At 46.5% G+C, this 21,838-nt stretch overlaps 1 protein-coding gene across 3 annotated transcripts; it reads right to left on the bottom strand.

Moving 5' to 3' along the window:
- Positions 1-528: 528 nt before the first annotated feature.
- Positions 529-21,531, bottom strand: inavab (innate immunity activator b). 3 transcript variants are annotated; one of them, XM_028999576.1, is made up of 10 exons: positions 21,423-21,531; positions 8,537-8,653; positions 7,567-7,700; positions 6,128-6,250; positions 4,447-4,675; positions 4,299-4,352; positions 3,924-4,212; positions 3,331-3,489; positions 2,522-3,248; positions 529-977 (listed from the first exon to the last, which is right to left on the bottom strand). In XM_028999576.1, exons 2-10 carry the CDS (start codon positions 8,589-8,591, stop codon positions 885-887), a joined length of 1,863 nt encoding a protein of 620 aa, XP_028855409.1. In that variant the 5' UTR covers positions 8,592-8,653; positions 21,423-21,531; the 3' UTR covers positions 529-884. The 3 variants fall into 3 exon arrangements, with proteins under 3 accessions (XP_028855409.1, XP_028855408.1, XP_028855406.1); XM_028999575.1 differs by lacking the exon at positions 21,423-21,531 and adding an exon at positions 10,255-10,673 and having other exon boundaries at positions 3,331-3,486; XM_028999573.1 differs by lacking the exon at positions 21,423-21,531 and adding an exon at positions 10,255-10,662.
- Positions 21,532-21,838: the final 307 nt, after the last annotated feature.

The raw sequence follows: 21,838 nt of genomic DNA, 5'->3' as shown, positions 1-21,838 counted from the left end.
ACATTTCAGATGAAGTCATTGTGATACACAGCACACGGAGACACAATGAAATGTGTCCTCTGCTTTTAACAATCACCCTTGGTGAACAGTGGGCAGTCATGACAGGTGCCCAGGGAGCAGTGTGTGGGGACGGTGCTTTGTTCAGTGGCACCTTGGCGGTTCGGGATTCAAACCAGCAACCTTCCAATAACGTTCCGCTTCCTTAGCCACTAGGCCATGCACCCTCAAAACTTAATTAGTTATCTGTAGGTGAGCAGGATCTATAAATGCCAACCAAAAGTTAATCTGACTTCATTGGTCCTGCACCACACGTGTCACATTCACTTTTGAGGTGAATGTGACACATACAAACACAAGGTGGCGCTGCTCAACACCTTACCTCACAGTCCTTGAACTACAATAGTGTCAAGGGCAACACCAACACCTATACATTATAAACACACATACAACAGCCCAAACTCACAGTCTAACAAGACTTGAAGTAAAAACACACAAACAGCTTCAACAGGTGGACACAAAAGAAGAAAGTTGTTTATAATCATATCTTTATTTACTTCTATTGTAACAAAGCAACTGTTTTAGTAAAAAAGTTATTTTTTAACAGCATACAAAATATTTCATTCTATAGAAAATCTATACTAATATTAAAATTCCCCCAAAACTTTGTTATTCACAGTACACATACAAAATTTGACACTTGCAGGAAATGGTCACTTTTCAGAAAACGTGAGTGAGATAACCTAAGGGTTCCAGACCCTGTGTCTTTGTTCCCTAAGGACATGTCCATAGTTTACCCTGCTAAGCTCTGGGGACTCCAGTGGCTCAATAAATTAAATAAATAGGGTTGCCAGAAGATCCCATTCATTCCAGACAAATCCCTGCGGCTAGACTTGACTAACAATCTCAGAGTCCTCCTCTGTCAACCACTTCACTGGCTTCCCATCCACTGCCACCTGAATGACCCGGCCATGGGAAGCCTGGTAGGTGAGAGAGAGAGAGAGAGAGAGAGAGAGAGAGAGAGAGCAGTCAAAACAAGTTGGGTTTCTCTGGGTTTCAACTGGTAACAAATGAAGCACATTTGACTCATCTCAAGACATAGCTGAGCTCATTATGAGAGAGAACAATTTGGTGCAACCAGCAGGTGGGTTGAGCTGGGAGGAAGTGTTTGAAGCACAGTGGGAGAGGCCATTTCTTTCATTTGTTTCACACACACACACACACACACACACACACACACACACACACACACACACACACACTCATACACTGACTAAACACAGTTCAGGCTCAGGGTTTAGGGTGCGTCCTGTGTGATCTGTAGGAGTTATCGTATGATTTCTCCTCCTCACCAAGTGTGCCCAACAGCCAATCAGCCACATTCATGCTTGTCTTTCAAGCGTACAGACTGCCATCAAAAGAGTCAGACGGAACAGAGTAAGGCATCCAAATTATGTGCATTTCTCCCGCCCGGATAAAGTGAAGATAACACCTTCAGGTCCGCACAGCTGCTGCTCTTGTTGTAACACATGACTGTGTAAATCATTAGCAAGAGCTGAAACTTGATACAGGAATGCAGCAAATGCGTATCGCACGTACACTCAGCATGACTTGTTCCCACATCCTGCCCCACGTGAACTCCCACCAGCCACTCTTACTTTAATCAGGAGTGCATGAAACGTCTGATAAACTGATTGTGATATGATTTAACAAATCCAAATACACTTTGCAGAGAAATTAGGGTCAAAATAATAAAGAAAAAAACAATGAACAATGGAACACGTTTCTCACATGTACACTGCAATGGGGCAGTATCTAACTTTATACTAACAAAAAACTTTAAGAATACAAAGAAAATGCCCCTCCTTGTAAACAGACAATATATAGTTACACAAACATTGTTAGAACTTAACCCAAGGGGCCTATATGCAGTTCAGTCGTTTCCTATGGGTTATATTTCACAGAAGGGTTTTGTGAAAAACCTCTGCCTATACTAGAGCAGGGTGAAATGGTAGCCTTAGGAAAAATGCAGCTTCGGGTGAAAGGCAGTGCAGGGAGTGCAGTGAAACTCCGGCCAAAGAAACTTATCTGGGCTCTTAGGCACCTACAGTAGCAAGGTAATGTGAAGAGATATGATCAGTTTCATTCAGTCAATGCCAGCCATTGTAGGCAGTCCTTCAGCAACTAAGGGCACACCAAGACTCCTTGGTTCTGTGGTGTGCACTGTGATAAATTGAATAAAAAAAATGTATGTATAGTAATTTGCTATGTAATAACATGTTTATTATGTTTTATTATTTTTCAGAATAAATTGAGAATCAGTTTCTTTTCAACTTCGAAGAACCTTCATAGGCAGGTCTAGGCACTGTACATACCTTTATGAACCAACAGATTTTAACATGAATGTAAGCTGAGACCACATTTCTCTGTTGAAAGGGGAAAAAACCCATAAATTGCTTATGCCCATAAAGAGCTAATATTCATCTCCCACCAGCTGGGAAATGGGGTTTCTTAGGCTCTTTACCTCCTCCTGGTGCCAGTACTGTTGGGAAAGCGGGGAATCCCTGTTGGCCACGGACCTCACCCGCACGATACCCTGCCTCTGCCGGTCCAGAGAGCGTGGTCGGGGGCTCTGAAACTGGTTCCGCTGGTGCCATGACTTCAGCTCCTCTGAAACCACATGGCGAGGAAGGCCCCTACTGGGATGGTGGGGGTACTCCCGCAGCGAGGGAGCCCGGGAGAGCCGAACATGAACAGGCAAAGGCTTGGGCACGCGAAAATGATATGGTGGTATTTCGTCGTACCAGTACTCATGACGAGAAACAGGAGAAGGGGGTGGAGCCTGGCTGATGTACAGTCTTCCACAATCTGCGTCTAACGGGTAACCCCTGCTGTTATCTGAGCACCCTTTGTAGAAATGGGGGGAGGTCGAGTGCTGTGGGTTCTTGTAGAAGTTGCTGTAGGTTTGTGGTGTTTGGAGGTCATTGTGGGGAGGGTACTGATGTGTGCATGGCGAGTGGCAATGCCTCGGCAGTTCGACTGGCACCTCCCGACACGGGGAGCTGGCATAGGACGAGGCCGAGTGTTCAGAGTTGCTATCTTCTGAGCTGGAGTGACAGAGAGGATTACCCAGGTTCAGCCTCAGGACTGAGTATTCTGGGGGTACCGTTAACTCAGTCAATCGTCTCTGGGGTAAACGGGAAGGACCACGTTCCAGATCCTGTTCATACTGAGGTTCACTGCTAGGAATTCTGTTGAAGAGTAGATGCCCATTAACAACAGTGAAAAGAATATACATCATATATTGATGCTGAAAAGCACAAAAGTGCAGACCTGAGGGAAAGGCCACGGCGTAGGTGCATTTCAGGGGTGGAGGGGGCGCTGCTGGATTGGGTGTGGCGTAGTGCTAATTGTGAAGGTATCTGCAGGGACATCCCAGCATTGCCCAGACAAGCTTCCAGTGGAAGCAAAGTGGGAGTTACTGCTGGACTGCTGAAGAATGAAAGAATAAAGGAAAGTTAAAGTTCACAGACTTAATCCTCCAAAGCACACACTCACAACACAATGCAATAACATTAGAATTTAAGACATTATTTTAAATGATGGTTTGTAATTTAGTGGGTTATAAATCATCTCAAACAGTCTAATGAGTCTAGCATTCAAAGGGAGAACCTTAGCAGCACCCACCCCAAAAATTACTGTGTGCGCCTTAATGATACTTTAAAAGAATGCCACTTCAAGGGAGCATTTAGGAGAGCTTAAGATATCTAGCATGCAATAGCTCATTCTGCAAAAGCATGTGGCTGGCCTGTTGTGGTTTAGATGTGAATAAAACGGCTGGTAAGGTTTCGGGAATGTAATTACATGTGCCCACAATCTGATCAACTCCCCATTGTTTAGGAGGCTGACTGGAGGCTCACACATACCTGGATTTAGTGCTGCTGGAGCGGGACTTTTTGGGTTTCTCATAAGGCTGGTCGAGGCTGGATTCAGACCAGGGTGAGTTCTGGATGGGAGTGCGTTCATACTCCGGAGTGATGCTTAAAGTACTGCTGAAGCTGCTGTTGAAACTTGAGTTGAAGCTGGGCTGGAGCCCCTCTAGGGACTGTGGGGGGAGGCGACGCTCAGCAGCTTGGCAGGGAGACTGTGGTGGGGGGTTGGAAACAGGGGGAGGGGGCTCCTGCGATGGCTGAGATGACTGACTAGCCATCTCCTCTGTAAAGTGGTTCCAAGGGAGAGGTCTTAGAAACTGGCAAGATACTTGAAACAATCCAACCAATGGGCAAGTCGAAGAGGCTCACCTTCTTCCAGAACAGCTGAATCTGACAAAGAACTGTCATCAGACGTACCCTGTTCTAAAGAACGGGAGGGTAAAACAATCAGGAACGTGTAAGGGCTTTCTGAAGTCCACATTTTTGAAGATCTACCTGACTGATATGGTTTAAGTACCTCTTTGCACAATAATGGCAGGGTGTGGTGAAGAGCGTCCATGCTGTAGCCGGAGCTGGAATACAGCTTCCTGCAGGGCCTTCAGTTTCTTTTCGTCACGGGTGCACTGCTGCTGCCGACTTCTCCTCACTGCCTTGCATAGGTGCTCCTCCTGACATAGCCGGCGTGCTGCAACATGGATCTGCTGCTGCAGGGCCAGCTCGGCCTCCAGAGATCTCAGCTCAGGGTCCTGCAAAACACAAAAATAAAAATTCAACACTGAACATAAAGCTTTGCCACCTCTGCAATAAGACTCTATGAAGTTACAGGCCTTAATACCAATTTGTTTTTATCAAATACAACCCTGGACTATTATATCATGGAAATGAGCCCATTTCAGATCATTTCAAATTTCATAGAAAAGCTGAGAAAATATCTCTACATATACTGTACATTAGAGGTGTGAACATTGACTGGTATCACAATTCAACTTGATTACAATTAACAATGGCTCAATACTGATGCATGCCATGAATACATGGTCTACATGGTCACATGACGTTTTCAAATACAAGAGTTAAGGTTTAATGAGCAAAAAAACGTTCTGTGCTCAGTTGGCTCTCCCCTGATGCCACAAACACCTGGTTCCGACGTCTGTTGCGTCAGGTGAAGGCGGACTGAACACAGACCATTTTTCTGCTTGTTGGAGAAAATCAAAAGCCGCTTTCAGACTGAACGCACAGTGCTCGCAGATAATTTTTTCCTAAATCACTGTTCGACAAAGTGCTTGGGCATTTACTGTTTGTTTATTTAAACCATTTACATGTAAATAATATGTGCATTTCATGCAAAGAACTATTTCAAAATTCCTTTAGCTTCACATTTGACCTTAACATATAAACGTATAAAATAAATAAACATTGTGGAGATCTGGAATACAAAAAAAAAAAGTTGTGCCCACTTGCATAATGAACTGACACCATGATAATAAAACCACGTTTTGAATCAGCTGATTCGTTGCATGACTGGCTCAGGCTAGTTTGCTTCTTTTCTGTTTCTGATACTTTACTAAGTGGTCGTCACATACAGTACAGGCCAAAAGTTTGGACACACCTTCTCATTCAATGTGTTTTATTTATTCTCATGAACATTTACGTTGGTAGATTCTCACTGAAGGCATCAGAACTATGAATGAACACATGTGGAGTTATGTTTTAAAAGCGGATTCCGTGTTATTTGTTGGATTCCGCGATTCCGTCCGCGTTTTCCGCATCGCGGAAGTCATAGGACGATAGTGTCGTGTTGTGTTGTAGATCTCTGGACATTCAGATAAAGGCTTTTCCTCCATTCTCGCTTCGTGTGTGTTTCGGAGCGGTACAAGGAAAACCCGGCCGCTTGGATTCTGTCTGTCGCGCGAAAATACCTCACGGCCGACGGACCCGGAGCGGCGCTGCACTCTGTAGATCAGGCCGCCACAGTCACTACCGGCACTACTTTTTTATACTTTTATACTTTTTTATACAGAAAATCGCCAGGCGACGTCATTACGATGTGATCGATCATGTTCTGTTCTGCATCGCTTCGCATCGATCACACGATTCATTTCCACACTGTACTCCTGTACATCAAGATCTGGTGTCTTCATCAGTATTCATCATAGTTGCAGAGAATGGTGGCCTCGACTCTCTATGTGACGGAGTACCTCTGTTTTCTGCAGGAGACTCTGCTCATCTAGTTTGAAAGCGGCTCCAATGCGCCTGCGGACGTGAGGACGCTTCTCTCCTGGCAGCAGGGGGTAGTCATTGGACAGGTGTCCAGTGAGTTCCTGTTTTTGAAGAAATAAACAAAAACCTTATCGATCATGTTATACGTTGCACAAAACTAAATATTTCATAATGCTATAAGACTTGATGAGCCTTAATTTGGGAATCCACACACCCAGAACTAGTCTTAATCCCAGTCCTGGAAACTGGATTATTATTCATTGTTTCCTTAAAAGGTAGAAGGGTAAAACCCAATAAGTATAATGCACAGCAGTTACCCTTTATTTCATAATTTTACCCGTCATTCCAGGGTAAAACTCCACGTTTCAACTTGTCCTGACGCGGCTATTGCTCACAACGACAACACTTACGCAATGTTCCTTCTCTATGATATCTCTCTTTCCCAACAACAAGTCCTAGAGAATCATTACCCGTGTAGCCAGTACTGGCATTCGTCCCCATTCCTGATTGGTTGTAAGAGAGGTTAAGCCAAAATTGACGGTCTAGTCCTTTCTTTCTAAAACACACCTTGAGTTGTGTTAAATAACATAATGGAGGTCTATCCCTTCAGACGCCAACAACACAAACTCGTTGGTCATGATCTAAGTGTCCCGTCAGACAGGAGAGGTCCCATCAGCATGTCTCTCCAGAACAATGACAAGTCTTGGCAAGCAAAACCTGCCTGTGTCAACTCGAAACTTTCCCAAAGCTCCATGACCTAATATTTCCATATGAATATCTGCTAATAGAGTCGATACAAAAACACCAGCCATTGCCAGCAAACCAAGAGACAGACTAATTTTACTAATGTTTTAACACTTGTTTAATTCCAGTTGTTCATTAACAAGTACTCGTCCAAGTGGGAGGTGACCTCGTTTTCAGTGAAGTCTCATGAACCACAATGAATCGGTAAGTTCAATATCTTCCACTCTACTTCTAAACAGAGCAGATAATATAGCTGAACTGTTAACCTCCTGACCCTGATGGACAAACAGAAGTGGGGGGAAAAATATGCCATTTAATAGCCAATCATAAAAAATTTACTATTTAATGTGATATTTTACATGACTGCACATATGTGAAATTAAATTAGTCTGTGCAAACGTTTTTCACAAACACGTATGTCCCCATGGTCCAGATCTACTCTACATGGTTCTCATGTTCCACTTCCAATAATGCAACCATCAGACAAAAGAAACCTCACAATCTCCAAAACGGCTGAATGCAACTCGTTTAACATCTTCTATCAACGTGTCAAACCAGTACAAACTTAAAAACACACACAGGCAAATGCTATTCGAAGGCAGCATGTGTTCCATTAGGACAAGGACAGAGTGCTGTGCTGTGCTGGAGAGCGGGTGTGGCTGAGGTGACTCACAGCCTCTCGGATGCAGAGTTTCTTCAGCTCGAGCAGGCAGAGTTCCAGACGGTCCTCCAGAGACTGCAGCTTTAGCTTGACGGCCCGGGTGTGGGTGCTGACGTCCTTTATGACCGTGCCGGGGCTATCGGGGCCTGACATCCACAGGGACCAGAGATGCAGAGAGAGGTGCAAATACAGGTTTAAAAAGTACTACTTCCTCAAACGCAAAAAACAAATATTCTTAATATGAAGGCATTAAAGGCAATTCTTAAATAACTGGATTCTAAAACCAACATAGATTAGTTACTAAGCGATCTTACACAAATGAACTGCTCATTTGAAATATACACTGATAATTGTGGCGATGACCTTCATGACCTCGAGTAATCCCTGGCAACCACAGTACTGCTGAGCGGCAGAGCAAGAATTCATTCTGAAGGCCACTAGTGTCAACAGGAAAATCTCATTGTACGCTAAATGCCGACAGAGATTATCTAGAGAATCCCTGTATAGAGCGACAGCATCCTGCCTTCCGAGGTGACGCACCGCACAAAGCAACCTCTCCGTAAATACGGGCACCCGAGCTATGTGGCGGCAAAGAACCTGCCCCTAACATCATCTTACACTGCTTATTCTGATCTTCTCGCCATCTTTTCACTAGATGTGGGTTAGTAGTGCAACTTGTTATTCTACAACAAAGCACAGCTTGTTAATAACCTCGTTTGTTGAATGTTTCTAATTTTTTTTATTTAACCCGTTCTCACCAAGGTGATTAGACTGAGCCCTGTGTACATGGCCACGGTCTCACAATATTTTGAGTAACCAGAGACATCATAAAATTATACTCAGATTAAATACTGTTTAAAAATAAAAAAAACACTTGTGCCTGATGTTCTGCTGATAACAGGTTCAAGTAGTGTGAAAAAATGATAAATATCAAGTGTATGTCTGACATTTGACAAAATCAAATAAAATGTTAGCACAGTACCTGAATGCAGAATGATGCCGCTGTCCGTGTCGCTGATCTCCTCTTTTACCTCCATGCTGCTGGGCAAAGTGACGTTCTTCGTGGCAAGTGACAAGAATTTGTAACTTTTACAATTCCCTTCGAAGAGAAAGAATGAAAACGTCACCTGGTAAACTTATTGAGGATTGACTTGCGAAATCTATGGTGTGGAATGGGGTGGAAATGCTGTCGTCTTGTGGAACCACTTAACCTATCAACCATAACAAAGGTCTCCTGACCCAAGGCCACAGGGGGGTCAGGGCAGATTCCAAAAAGCCTTCCATGGTGAACAATGCCTTAGCAGGGGTCTCTAAAAAAAAAAAACTCCATTCTTCCTGTCCCCCCTCCAGTCATGTTCTGTCAGTCGTCCCCAAACCTACATGGCACTTAAATGGAATCCAGGTCTTTTATCAACCACCCAACCCACCAGGATATCAGATGTCGAATAATAAAATATTAGTCATCAAAAGATCAAATATTTCAATTATCACAATTGTATGTTCCAGATGAAAAAAACCATTGGATTATTCTGTAAATAGTTTATTTATCAATGTCCTAAAAAACACAGTGTGAATCATGTCACATGCGTAAAGTATAAATCTATCCACCCAGATATTTGTAGTGGTAACAGGATTAAAAGGATTTCATTTAAACATTCATTTAGAGTTTGATTCAAGAAATAACATTATTATTAAAGGTTGGGAGTGTTTAGGGTACAATTAACCATCGGAATTCTTCAAATCAGCCATTCAGCTTGTTAAAAGAATAAAGATTTTATTATTACATTAACTGCAGGACATTATCCGGGGGGAAATGGGTTTTAGTGAATAATTGTCCGGGTCTTGTTCTAACGGCCTAAATATGAAGTGCGGCCACAGCTGCCCCCTCCCCGTGTGCCTTGCCAAGACCAGACAGATTCAACTATTCATCCCACTTATGAATGAGTAAAACATCTGCATTCGGGACCGCACACTAGTAACTTCACCCGACACAACATATGCTGATGTGAAGCACACAAGGTCCGCAAAAAAAGTGACGTCAACAGTTCCACAAACCTACTCATCCACAACAAGGTGCAACGAGGTCTTACCATCAGCCGAGTCGGGGTTCCACTCGAGGTGGTAACAAGCGGAACTCGACGCCGTGACGTCACCGCGTTCCCACACCGGCCCGCGACACGCGTCTGAGATCGCCCCAGCGGCTTCCCACGCAGACAATGATTAACCCGACGGAGAGTATGTCACCGTAATGATGCATCGCCGAGCCTCGGGCGTCAGCGATAAGACGTTATTACCCCGAAACCGATAAAGGTCGATGCTCGACAAAGTAGCTTTTTAACAGCGGCCGATAAGCCTGCGCGATTATGCGAACAAGCGCGCCATTAAAAAAAAAAAAAGCAACAACTAACAGAAAACCGATGATGGCATCGTGACGAGTCGTGAGACCAAGATGGAAATGATGCGGGGAGGTGAAGGGTGGGACAAACCGGGACGATGGGCAGTTTGCGGGAAAGCAGCGGGAACTGCCTGTTAACACCACGGCCGCCGACCGGCTCGCCACAACAACGCAAACTTTACTCCACCGAGCAGTAAACACCGATCAGGAAACGGGAACACTAGACTGTCACGCCACTTACCTACTTAAACGCTACCGAGTCAAAACACCGCGTGGGTAGAGAAACAAAAATGTAACGCACTTACATTTACTCGGAATAAGAGTCCCTAAGCTTGGAGGAGAAACGTCTCGGGGTCCACGTCCTTCTGGCCGCAACCAGAGAAAAATCTCAGCTGCGCTCTCAGTGAGTTTTTTTTTTTTTTTTTTAAACCCACAGCGCAGCCACACGGAGTGGGTGGGTGTGGGAGGGAGAGAGGGCGGGGCGTAGGGGGGGCGTGGCCACGACGCAGGACACCTGCGCGCGCTACTCCCGCCCCAGCACCGGGATTCTGCAACAAGCAGATAAATCAATCGATCTTTATTTATACGGCGAACCAAGGGGGAACCCATTCTCCTCTGGTCAGCACTGGATTACAATTAAATACACCAAAAAATGAAGGCATATGAAGGTCATTGCAGTTCACTTGTGTTTATAATGAAGTAGCATCCAGGTAGTGTGTTAGAGTCCCAGTAGGTGACTGTCAGATGGGGTCAAGTGCGACAGTCCATGGTGGTTGGGCATGTCACATGATCACTCCGAGCCAGGAGTGGTCGTAGGCCAGTGGGTTAGACGCTCACCTATGAACCAGAGGACCCGTGTTCAAATCCCACTTACTACCTTTGTGTCCCTGAGCAAGACACTTAACCCAGGGGGACTGTCCCTGTGACTAATGATTGTAAGTCGCTATGGATAAGGGCGTCGGATAAATGCTGCAAATATAAATAAACCAGGAAACTCCCCAAAAGATGATTAAGATAGTGGATGTCATGATTAATAAATAGTTAGCAATAAATAACAGTAACTGAACAAAGAGAATGTAGGAGTAGGATTTTAGTCTGGATTTAAATATTGATACTGTGTCCGAATGTCCGTCATGATGTTCCTTGGTACAATTATACAAGTGACTTAAGAGTACAGAATATCAGATTAATAACATGATAATAATATGTAACAGTTATATAAAATATATATTTGGCCCCAGGTAGGATAATACGGGTATTAAGAGACACATAATGACTCTTAAATCAGAACTGATCTGAACGTACAAACAGTCCATCATCTAAATTATATATTTTTTGTTTGTAATTATATAAATATTACTTTCATAATACTTTTATAGTACTCATATTATTTTTAGGACCCTTTCCTAATTTCCTGGATTGTATGTGATCCCGTCTCGTACTGTTGTAAATCTTCACACTTGTATCTTTTGTACTCAGTGTAGACCCGTCAGCACTTATGCAGTCCTGTGTTATGTTTGTGTTGCACCATTAAAAATGAAAAGAATAGTAATAACAAAACTTTTTCATCTAGCAAGTAGAGTACATGTGTCAACATTTCAACATTCAACATTTGTCAACTATTCAACATTTAGGACTGGTTTAAATAAGTAAGAAAACAAATCAGATGCCACATTTGTTAAGTAAATTTGATCTGTTACAGTTACAAAAAGAAATTGAATTTTGAAGTGGCTCTTCTTTTACATCGGTGTAGACAGAGCACAGCAGTATCAAATGCTCCATATGCCTCAATCAAGATATTGTGGCTAAAAAAAGGCTGGCCTTCCCAGGTCTATAATTGTATCCAGTAATACTCACACCCTGTCATTGCTGTGAATGGAGAACGGGGGAAGAATGCAAAAAATCAAGTGTACACAAGATAGAGGAGGACCTTAAAGCCCACCCATTAACCCCCCCCCTCCACACACACACACACACACACACACACACACACACACACACACACACACACAAATGGGGGTCTGATAGCCCTGAAGTCTGCAGATAGAGGCTGGGACCCCTGCTGATCCTCTCTACACCACTTAAATGCATTAAGGAAGGTTCCAGATGCCTCCGTCATTTGTCAGATTCCACTTGCAGGACATGCATTTAACATGCCATAAAACAACTTAAAATATGAAGACAGAATGTTTGACATGAGTCTAGATCAGTGAACTTGCAGCATTTTAAGGAAAAGAAGTTTGCTCTGGTAGATGTCTTCAGCCTGACTTGGGTGTGACAGCGGTGGGAAAAACGTGAAGACTCTCAAGCATGTTATGAATGTGCAGCTGAGGACTGAAGCTCAGAATCCCATACCACGGAAGAGCTGAAATAATGTGACACAAATCAGTCCAAGCAGTGGGCACGGGGCAGTGGTGGCCTCACGGGGCAGTGGTGGCCTGAGGTTAAATGCAGAGGACACATTTCACTGTGTGAACCATGTGCTGTGCTGCTGTGTATCACAATGACAATCACTTCACTTCACTTCAGTGGAAAAGAGAAGAGAAAGTGAAGTGATTGCCACATGTGATACACTGCAGCACAGCACACGATGCACACAGCGAAATTTGTCCTCTGCATTTAACCCATCACCCTGAGTGAGCAGTGGGCAGCCATGACAGGCGCCCGGGGAGCAGTGTGTGGGGACGGTGCTTTGCTCAGTGGCACCTCAGTGGCACCTTGGCGATTCTGGATTCGAACCGGCAACCTTCTGATTACGGGGCCGCTTACTTAACCGCTAGGCCACCACTGCCCAAGCAGTAGGGACGTCTTCACAAACACTGAATTTAAAAAATAACTTACCACAAATATCTTTGCAAAAGGCCAACATTAGAATAAAGTTCAGTGTGTTTTTTTTTTTTTGTACCATATGCCAGCTAAGCACAATCCACATTAAGACACAGAATACCAACATCCGGTCATCCAGACAAAAGACAGCAAATCCATCCAGACCAAATCTCCTTCCAGCCGAAGCCGAGGGACACAGGGGACACCGCCGACAGACACGCAGACATGCACAGGATATTTATTTAGCTGTGTATCCATAGGATTTGTAAAGGATAAAGCCGAGATGATTTTAATGGCGGGGGTTATCCGCACATTCTGTGGCGACCTGCAGATCTGTATCGGGGCGCTCTTCCTGAGGCTGCACCAGGCAGGGGCTCTGTACACACAGGACGCTCCGTGGCGGTGTATTCCGCCGGGCTCCGCGGCCCGGCCCATTCAGAGGGGGAACTCGTGCACAATGATGCTGTGGGTGAAGCGTGACCGCTCTCTTTCCGGGCCTATTCTCACCACCGTTCCTTAAGGCGCTCTGTACTGGAGTCGCAAATGCACATTTCCTGTGTTTCTAAAAGTAAACATAACCAAACAAATTCATTGGTCAGCGGCTATTTTTCTGCCGCTGTCGGCGCATAAATCGTTTGATTCAGCAACAATGTGTGCCTTTCCTACAAACCACAAGCAAAACATTCAGACCTGACAGTTACTAACATTTAAATCATGTATTAATACACATGTACGTACAACGGTGGCAAACACCAAAAGAATGTACTGCAGGCGCGAAAATAACTCCGCTTCGCAGGCTAACGGGTGCGAGCGCATGACGGAGCCCTGAAAAACGAGCTCCTGCGCACCAGTTGTGGGGTGGTGGAGACAGGCAGGCTCCGGCGCCACACTCAGCCTGTCATCCAGAGTTCACACGGGAGACGGGATTGAAACGGGGGTCACCCTCAGCCCCCTCACAGCAGAGGCTCGGAATCGAGTGGAGCAACAACTGGCTTAATATTCCAAGCCACCCCCCCCCCCCGGAAAAGGGAATATAGGGAACGGAAAGGTAGCAAGGTCCTTAACAAGGTTTAAAAGTTACTAAATCCATGCTCAGTAATTAGTCATTTGTAATTACTATAGATTATTCTATGCTAAAAGGCACAGAATAATTACTGGGTTGGGAAGCACATATAAATCAAAGCGCTAAAACGCCTCTTTCCCAGACTTGCGAAAAACTCCACCCTCTGGTTTGTATCCGCATCGCCCTGGAGCTTCTTTTTAAAGACACGAAGACCTACGGCGGAAACGTATTTCAAATGAGTCGTGCCGCAGACGCAGCGTCTCAGATGTGGACCAAGCTGAACCAACATCTCCACCCACACCACACCACACCGTCTCCTTGGCTCTGCAATTCCCTGGAATGCTGCCCTGTTCCATATTCATTACCGCAGTCCAAAAGCCTCAACAGTAAAGCTGGAACTCATGAAACAAATCCCCCTTGTAGAAGCTCTCTCCTTCCCATTTTGCACAGGCCATATTTAGAGCAAAAGAATATGTTGCAATAGAGCAGAGACCAAAGTAATCCGGTAAGCCTGACTCAGAACCTTTCACATGCTGAAAGTGAGAAAGACAATTAACCCAAACCTTGTGGTTAACCATTTCCTCCCCAATGGTCTTAGTTTAAATATAAACAGGCTGTTTAGCTGAACACACTTTACTTTTGAGGAACCACTATGTGGCCTTGGCATGAAATGATTCATTTCACTTCCATGCCTGTTAATGAAGATGATAAAGCTTTTTTCCACCTTTATTTGGTGATCAGACAGGAAGTCCACAGTTCCTTTCAAAACAGAGAAGGATGGATTTTGAACAGTTCCTATTCACATAAGCATGATCGGTGGTAATGGCCTAGTGGGTAACACAAAAGTCACAGGTTCAAACCCCACTTACTACCCTGAGGGTCCCCAGGGGGACTGTCCCTGTAACTACAGATACTAAGTAACTCTGGATAAGGGTGTCTGATAAATCTGGATTTTTTTAGACGTCACCGTGGAAAAGTTACAGGCCCACTCGTAGAACTTTATTCATATGAAAATGAATGAAATATTAGGCTATGCTTTTCTTGATATATTTTACATAAAGATATTTTTGATAGTTTGATATTTTCATGTACAGAATTAGCTACAATATCCAGCACCTTTTAACAAATGATTTTTAGATTTTGTAAATAAATGTATGTTGTGGTACAAGAACTAATGTTATCATATTAATTCTCAGATACTTGTAACTGGTATCATACTTAAATTCCAGTTTCGCATCTGCCGGTAGACAATTTTCATCAGGCATTGTAGTGGGAAGCCCCTCCCCTGACCCAAAGTTTACGTTTGTCAGGATTGCCTGCAGCTGGGCTCCACACCGGAACCCAATCCTGACGCCCCATAAATGCCGGAAGTTTCCGCCCGTTCGGGGTCGCTGGCATTTTCGTGAACTCTATGCACGAACTTGACCTTGTTTAGTTTTATGTGTTTTGAGTTCTGGCAATCGCCACACGCCTACGGGTTTGTTTATGTTCTTTATTTAAGTTAAATTCGTTTTCGGCCACCGCGCCAGTCTTTATTTGTGTTTATTGTTTATTTAATAATAAAAACCCCTTCCCAGTATGTCAGACCTCTGCGCCTCCTTCCCCCGTAAGTCCGTAGACGTGACAGAATGCCAGCGACCCCCCCAAAAGCGCAGAGGTAAAAAACAGTGGAGAAGAAACGCCGCGAAGGACGCAGCGCGGCGCGGCGAACGCGGACACCAGGGGAGAGATGCGCCGCCCGTTCTGGTGGAGCGTTTTCTCCCCGAGAAGCCGTGGTACGCGGCGCCGTGTGATGACGTCACCCCCGGGAAACTCCGCGAAACCCGGAAGCGACAACGTCGGCGGGTGAGTGGGCGGAGCGAGGACGTTGGCGTCGGCAGCAGCGAGGAAGTAACGTGGGCAGCGAGCGCAGAAGATGCGACCCCCACGATCTTCGCCATGTCGAGCCAAGAACTCTGCGCTCTGCTGGCCAGGCTCCCCGTGGACTGGGACGACACGGACGACGACGAGAGCACGGGAGACGAGAGTTGGGCTCCGCCCATCGCGCCAGTCTGCGATCGTCGCAAGGTCCGTGGGGACCCACGTCACTTCCAGGGGGGTGAGAAGCGGCAACAACGGCGGCGTTCCTCCAGCGAGGAGGTGGGCAGCCTCCAGCCCGAATGGCCAGAGTACTGCCCATGGGAGCTTATCGCGCCATGGGTCCAGGATGTCCGCAGGGTGGACGACCCTTGGAGTCACCGGTGGGAGGACACGGATGACGAAAGCGATGATGACGTGGATTTTCGGTGGGCGGTCGGTGCCGGGATGGCTCCGCCCAGCGTGCGCGTCCGAGATCATCGCGGCGTCCGTCCCATGTGACTTCCGGGGGTACGAGGTTGACACGGACGACGACCAGGATGACGCCGTTTGGGCAGTCGGTGCCGGGATGGCTCCGCCCATCGCGCCCATCCAGGATCGTCACGAGGTCCGTGGAAACCCACGTCCCTCCCAGCAGTGTGAGGAAAGCTGGTGGAAGAGGGCGACGGGAGGTCGCCAGCCAGCAACTGCGCTGCCGGGACTGCCTCGCAGGGAATCCTCCATTCCTGCTCCAGTCGCCGACCCGCCTTCCCTCTGCCCGGACGTTCCCCAGCGAAATGGCAGCGCAGCACCAGCGTCCACACCTGCTGGAGAAGACGTCCACCCCCCTCCACACCACACACCTACCACCCTCTCCAGCGACGTGCCCAGCCCCGTGTGGGACAGCCCAATTGTCCCGGGACCCTTCAGTGGGGCAGCAGACACAGACGAGATCACTACCATCCTCACGTGTCTGACTGGATCAGCATGGGGCTGGAGCACAACCCTCTGGCAGCAGGGAGAGACAGACAGGAGTTTTCGGGACTTCCAACAGAGACTGAGGGCGGAGTTTGATCGGCCTGAGCCAGGGATCGAACTCTGCCCCTCCACCACATCCAGTGCCAGTCAGGATCCGGGGCAAGAAGACCCAGCACTGGTGGGCGACGAGAAGGTCGCTCCTCCCGAGATCCTGGCTGTGCCCCCTGAGGAGGTCCCGGAGAGCCCAGAGAGGGAGCCAGACGACCCTCTCTTCTGTTTGTCTCTGTCTGTGTGTGTCTGTGTGGCATATGTGTCCGTATGTCGCCCCCACTTCCCCTCTTTGTGTCCACCACAAAGCAGCCGCGGAGCCGAACCCCAGGGAGGAGGTTCCTGACCCGAATGTGCTGGTCCAAGGCGAGGTGGACAAGCCCCAAGGTACCCCTAAGTCCAGCCGGGGGGGGTGCTCCCCCAAAGAATTTTTTGGGGGGGTGCAGTTCGGGTTGGGGACTCCTCCTGAGGGGAGGGGAGGTGGGGAAGCGATGGAGTTGGGTCCTCCGGTAGCCAGTGAGGAGGGCGGGCCAGGCACGGGCCTGCGTCTGCCTCCAGAGGGGTGGAGCGCCATAGAGCCCCCGGGTAGGCATGAGGACCCAGCTGGGACAGGCAGGAAGAGGGCCTGCTTGTCCCAACGGACGCAGAAGGGGCTAGCCGGATGGTCTGGCAATGCCCCCCCCTTGGCACCAGGGCCGTGCAGCGAGAGGGGCTGCATAGTCCCAGAAGGCACCAGCCTGGGGTGCCTGGAACAGTCGCCGGAGGCTCTGGGACAATCTCCCTGCGCGGTGCAGGGGGTGACACAAGACGTGTCAGAGGGGACATGTGGAGACAGGGCCCACACGTACCCAGATGGATCGGCCCTGATTATTGTGTGCAGGTACGGGAGTCCGGGGCCGCCATGCGGGACCACGCCGGGGAGCCAGGCCGAGGGTCCGGGGCCGCCATGCGGGACCACGCCGGGGAGCCAGGCCGAGGGTCCGGGGCCGCCATGCGGGACCACGCCGGCGAGCCAGGCCGAGGGTCCGGGGCCGCCAAGCGGGACCACGCCGGGGAGCCAGGCCGAGGGTCCGGGGCCGCCAAGCGGGACCACGCCGGGGAGCCAGGCCGAGGGTCCGGGGCCGCCAAGCGGGACCACGCCGGGGAGCCAGGCCGAGGGTCCGGGGCCGCCAAGCGGGACCACGCCGGGGAGCCAGGCCGAGGGTCCGGGGCCGCCACGCCTGACCACGCCGGGGAGCCAGCCCGAGGGACCGGGGCCGCCACGCCTGACCACGCCGGGGAGCCAGCCCGAGGGACCGGGGCCGCCACGCCTGACCACGCCGGGGAGCCAGCCCGAGGGACCGGGGCCGCCACGCCTGACCACGCCGGGGAGCCAGCCCGAGGGACCGGGGCCGCCACGCCTGACCACGCCGGGGAGCCAGCCCGAGGGACCGGGTCCTCCAAGGGGAGGATACAGCAGGGCAGGAGCCCTGTGGTTGCCGCCGTCCGCCCCGCCGCCTCCACTGATGGTACTGTTGGGGCTCCGAGGACGTAGCCCTTGGAGGGGGGGCTCTGTCAGGATTGCCTGCAGCTGGGCTCCACACCGGAACCCAATCCTGATGCCCCATAAATGCCGGAAGTTTCCGCCCGTTCGGGGTCGCTGGCATTTTCGTGAACTCTATGCACGAACTTGACCTTGTTTAGTTTTATGTGTTTTGAGTTCTGGCAATCGCCACACGCCTACGGGTTTGTTTATGTTCTTTATTTAAGTTAAATTCGTTTTCGGCCACCGCGCCAGTCTTTATTTGTGTTTATTGTTTATTTAATAATAAAAACCCCTTCCCAGTATGTCAGACCTCTGCGCCTCCTTCCCCCATAAGTCCGTAGACGTGACAACGTTAGACACATTTTAAGGATCGCAGCAGCAAAAGCAGCTCCAGTATTAATTCTGCAGCACCAAGCATGCTAATTTAAAAAAAAAAATATCAATAAGATGAACGGGGAAAACTAAAAGATGTGGACAAGCCCATTTGCAAGAATTGCTTTAAGGTTGACAAATTTAGCATTGCATTTCAAAGACCATCTTTCAAAATTATACGTCATTGCTACTGCAATATTTTAAACTTACAGTAGACTGTTGCTGGTGCATACTCAGAGGGTATGCTGGTAGTAGCCCAGTGGGTAACACACTCGCCTATGAAACAGAAGAACCAGGTTCAAACCCCACTTACTACCATTGTGTCCGTGAGCAAGACAGAGGGGGAAAGTCCCTGTAACTACTGATTGTAAGTCGCTCGGGATGAGGCCTTCTGATAAATGTCGTAAATTAAATAACTTAATATTTGCACAAGCTAATAGAGCCTTAAGATATTTTATTTGTTTTAGAATATTAACGGTCTTTGTCTGTTTAATATGTTGTTTTATTCAATGTATTGTTTGGTGATGTTCTGACTTTATTATAAATCTTCTTTCTTTATTTTTAAAATAGTGCTGCGCGATTAATCTAATCGCAATCGTAATCGCGATGTCAGTCTGTACGATTACATGAACGCAAAAAGCTGCGATTTAAATGTGATGTGTTTGGTCACATGACTTTCGATTCGGTTCAATGGAGACCTCAGATTCGTGACTCACATAGACATATGGGTACACGTACGTCAACGTCGCCGCCATATTGCGATAGGCTGTGTTGTGCAGTGAAGCATATACATGTCTATGAAGAGACGTGCACAAAAATACGCTCCAAACCAGATCCCGGGGGATTATATTTCATAGGTAAGGCTGGACAATTGTTTTGAATATATTTGGTCATTATAAAATCCCGTTTTATAAGTCTTAACCTTAGCTAAGCTAGGCTAAGCTAGCGAAGCTATGCATTCCTGTGTTCAAGTCAGCCTCCAAACAACGTTTGGCTAAACATAGGCATTATTTAGACTGTTCTTAGCTGTTTAGTTAATTTTTTTCAAACTTTGAAGGTTTCCTAAGGAAATTCACCTCAGTTTAACAAGCTAAGCTAGCAAAGCTATACATCCCTGTGCCTCTAAACAACTTTTTTGTTAAACGTAAGAACTATAATACGGGATTTTATAATGGCCAAATATAATCAAAACAGTTGTTTAGCCTTACCAGGGTTTGTTGTTCGACAGTAATGTTTTTTAAAGTAAAGACTTTTTTGTGATTATTTAATTTTGTAGAATATTGTATTTTGAAAGCACTGGGCATTTCAGGTTGTTATAAGTAGTTTGTATGTTTCACTTTGAAATTAAACCTTTCACTATTAGACTTTTCATTGATATACAAGCAAGTGCCCTTTATCATATCGCAATCGTATATCGCAATATTGATCTCAATAATTGCAATATATCTTTTTCCCCAAATCGTGCAGCCCTATTTTAAAAGGTATTAAAAAGTTCCTTGTTTTTTCTCCCCCTGTAGTATCAAGTATCATCCTTAGAATATGTATGGAGTTTGAATTTCCAGTATGGCGACAATACTAATAAGAACTGATTTTTCATCTGCACCAAAAATCTCTAAACATATTATTGTAACTGTACAATACCATATTTATGTATATATTTTTTTTCACTGTGCAGTGTAATATCTAATTCCTTATGTATTTATTATCACATTCACGTTAAATATTATAAATAACCAATTTTCTTTCCTGTTTTAAAAAATCTTTCCTTACACTTCTGCACTAAACATTTGCATGCCACTGAACCTTCACTGCAGATGCTGCCATTGTGTGTCCCATAGCTGCGGACGATAATGAGGAACTTCAGCAGACCTGTCAGCAGCTCTCAATACACTCACACAGCTTGGCTTCTCTTCAGCATGACCCAGGCCACAAATTCCAGCACCATTCACATTCACTTGCTGCTGCACTTCTATGGGACACCTGCTGACAAGAGCCATCCCACCGCTGCCAACTGCATGTATTGTGTTGGGGAATCCCTCAATGCCCACTAAATCCCAATACTGCCATCACAGGAATCAGTTCCTTCATGGTCATGGGGTGGCACTAGATTTTACCAAGGGTGTTAAACCATTAGTGTCTTCTGAGATGAGTGAAACTACATACTTGTTTTTCTTTTATGTTCATTATTTATGCAAATAAACACAATAAAAGGACCCCATGCTGAGGACTGAGCAGAACAGCGACATGTGTGTAAAAAGTGTGTGTTCAAAGTGCCAGGGTGGAAGAGAAGGAGTACGAGGTCTGGAGAAAAAGTGCATTCTGTAAACCCACACCTCCAGTCGGCAGGTAAAACACCAGCCATTGTGTGTTAGGGGCCACAGCCCTGCGCTCGACCCCATGACTCCAGCAGTTGGTGGAGATTTAATTTAATACCCTGCCTCTGCATTCCTTACTGGATCACTGCCCTCGTTGGAGAGTTAAGTCGTTTCAAGGCAGATTTACCTTGCATTTACCTTACATGCATATGAAACTTATTGTGCATATGAAACTTATTGAAAATATTGTGCCTAAACACTTCAGATATACATTGTATCCAACAACTGTAACACAGATGTTCTAACATTGCATAAAACATATCAAGTTAATCATATTCAAACTATTCGTTACTGATTGGCAGTTATTATTTTAAAGCATTTTAAACTGTAAAAGTTTTCTTTAGCGTACAGGGTACTTAACCGAGTTCAACATTTGCCACTTTTCAGATTCCGAACACTAACACACCCCATTAGTAAATGTGCAAAATAAAGTAAACGTCGTCGCCTCACCTGTTTATGTGGTTAAACGTGAAAAGGCGAACAGGGTATGCAAAACTTTGGCCAAGCCACATCCTCCAACTTTATCCACGTTTTCTTCGCCACCATATTCCAAATTGTCGAAAGCAGCCTGGCTCGAGGTTGAGACCATCTGGCCGCGTTGGAAAGGGGGGGGGTACAAAGCGAAATCGTGTGCGTGTAAAATTCCGGCCCAGTCTCGATGTAATATATGATTGATACTTTACAAATTAATTTAAACCCTTTCATATGAAAATGTAGAAAAAAACAACAACATATAAACACATCAAGCGTCAATAGTGATAAGGATGCGCACCCCGGATTAAGAATCTGAAGGTCTCGCCCTGTCCCCCACTGTGAGGAAAAAACATGCGCCGAATTTCTTCTCATCCTCGAGCAGGACCAAGGAA

This window comes from Denticeps clupeoides, chromosome 12 (genome assembly GCF_900700375.1).
Source record: "Denticeps clupeoides chromosome 12, fDenClu1.1, whole genome shotgun sequence".
In the NCBI taxonomy this organism is placed as follows: Eukaryota; Metazoa; Chordata; class Actinopteri; order Clupeiformes; family Denticipitidae; genus Denticeps; species Denticeps clupeoides.
The sequence above is the reverse complement of the archived record's forward strand: the minus strand, read 5'-3'. Positions and strand labels throughout refer to the sequence as shown.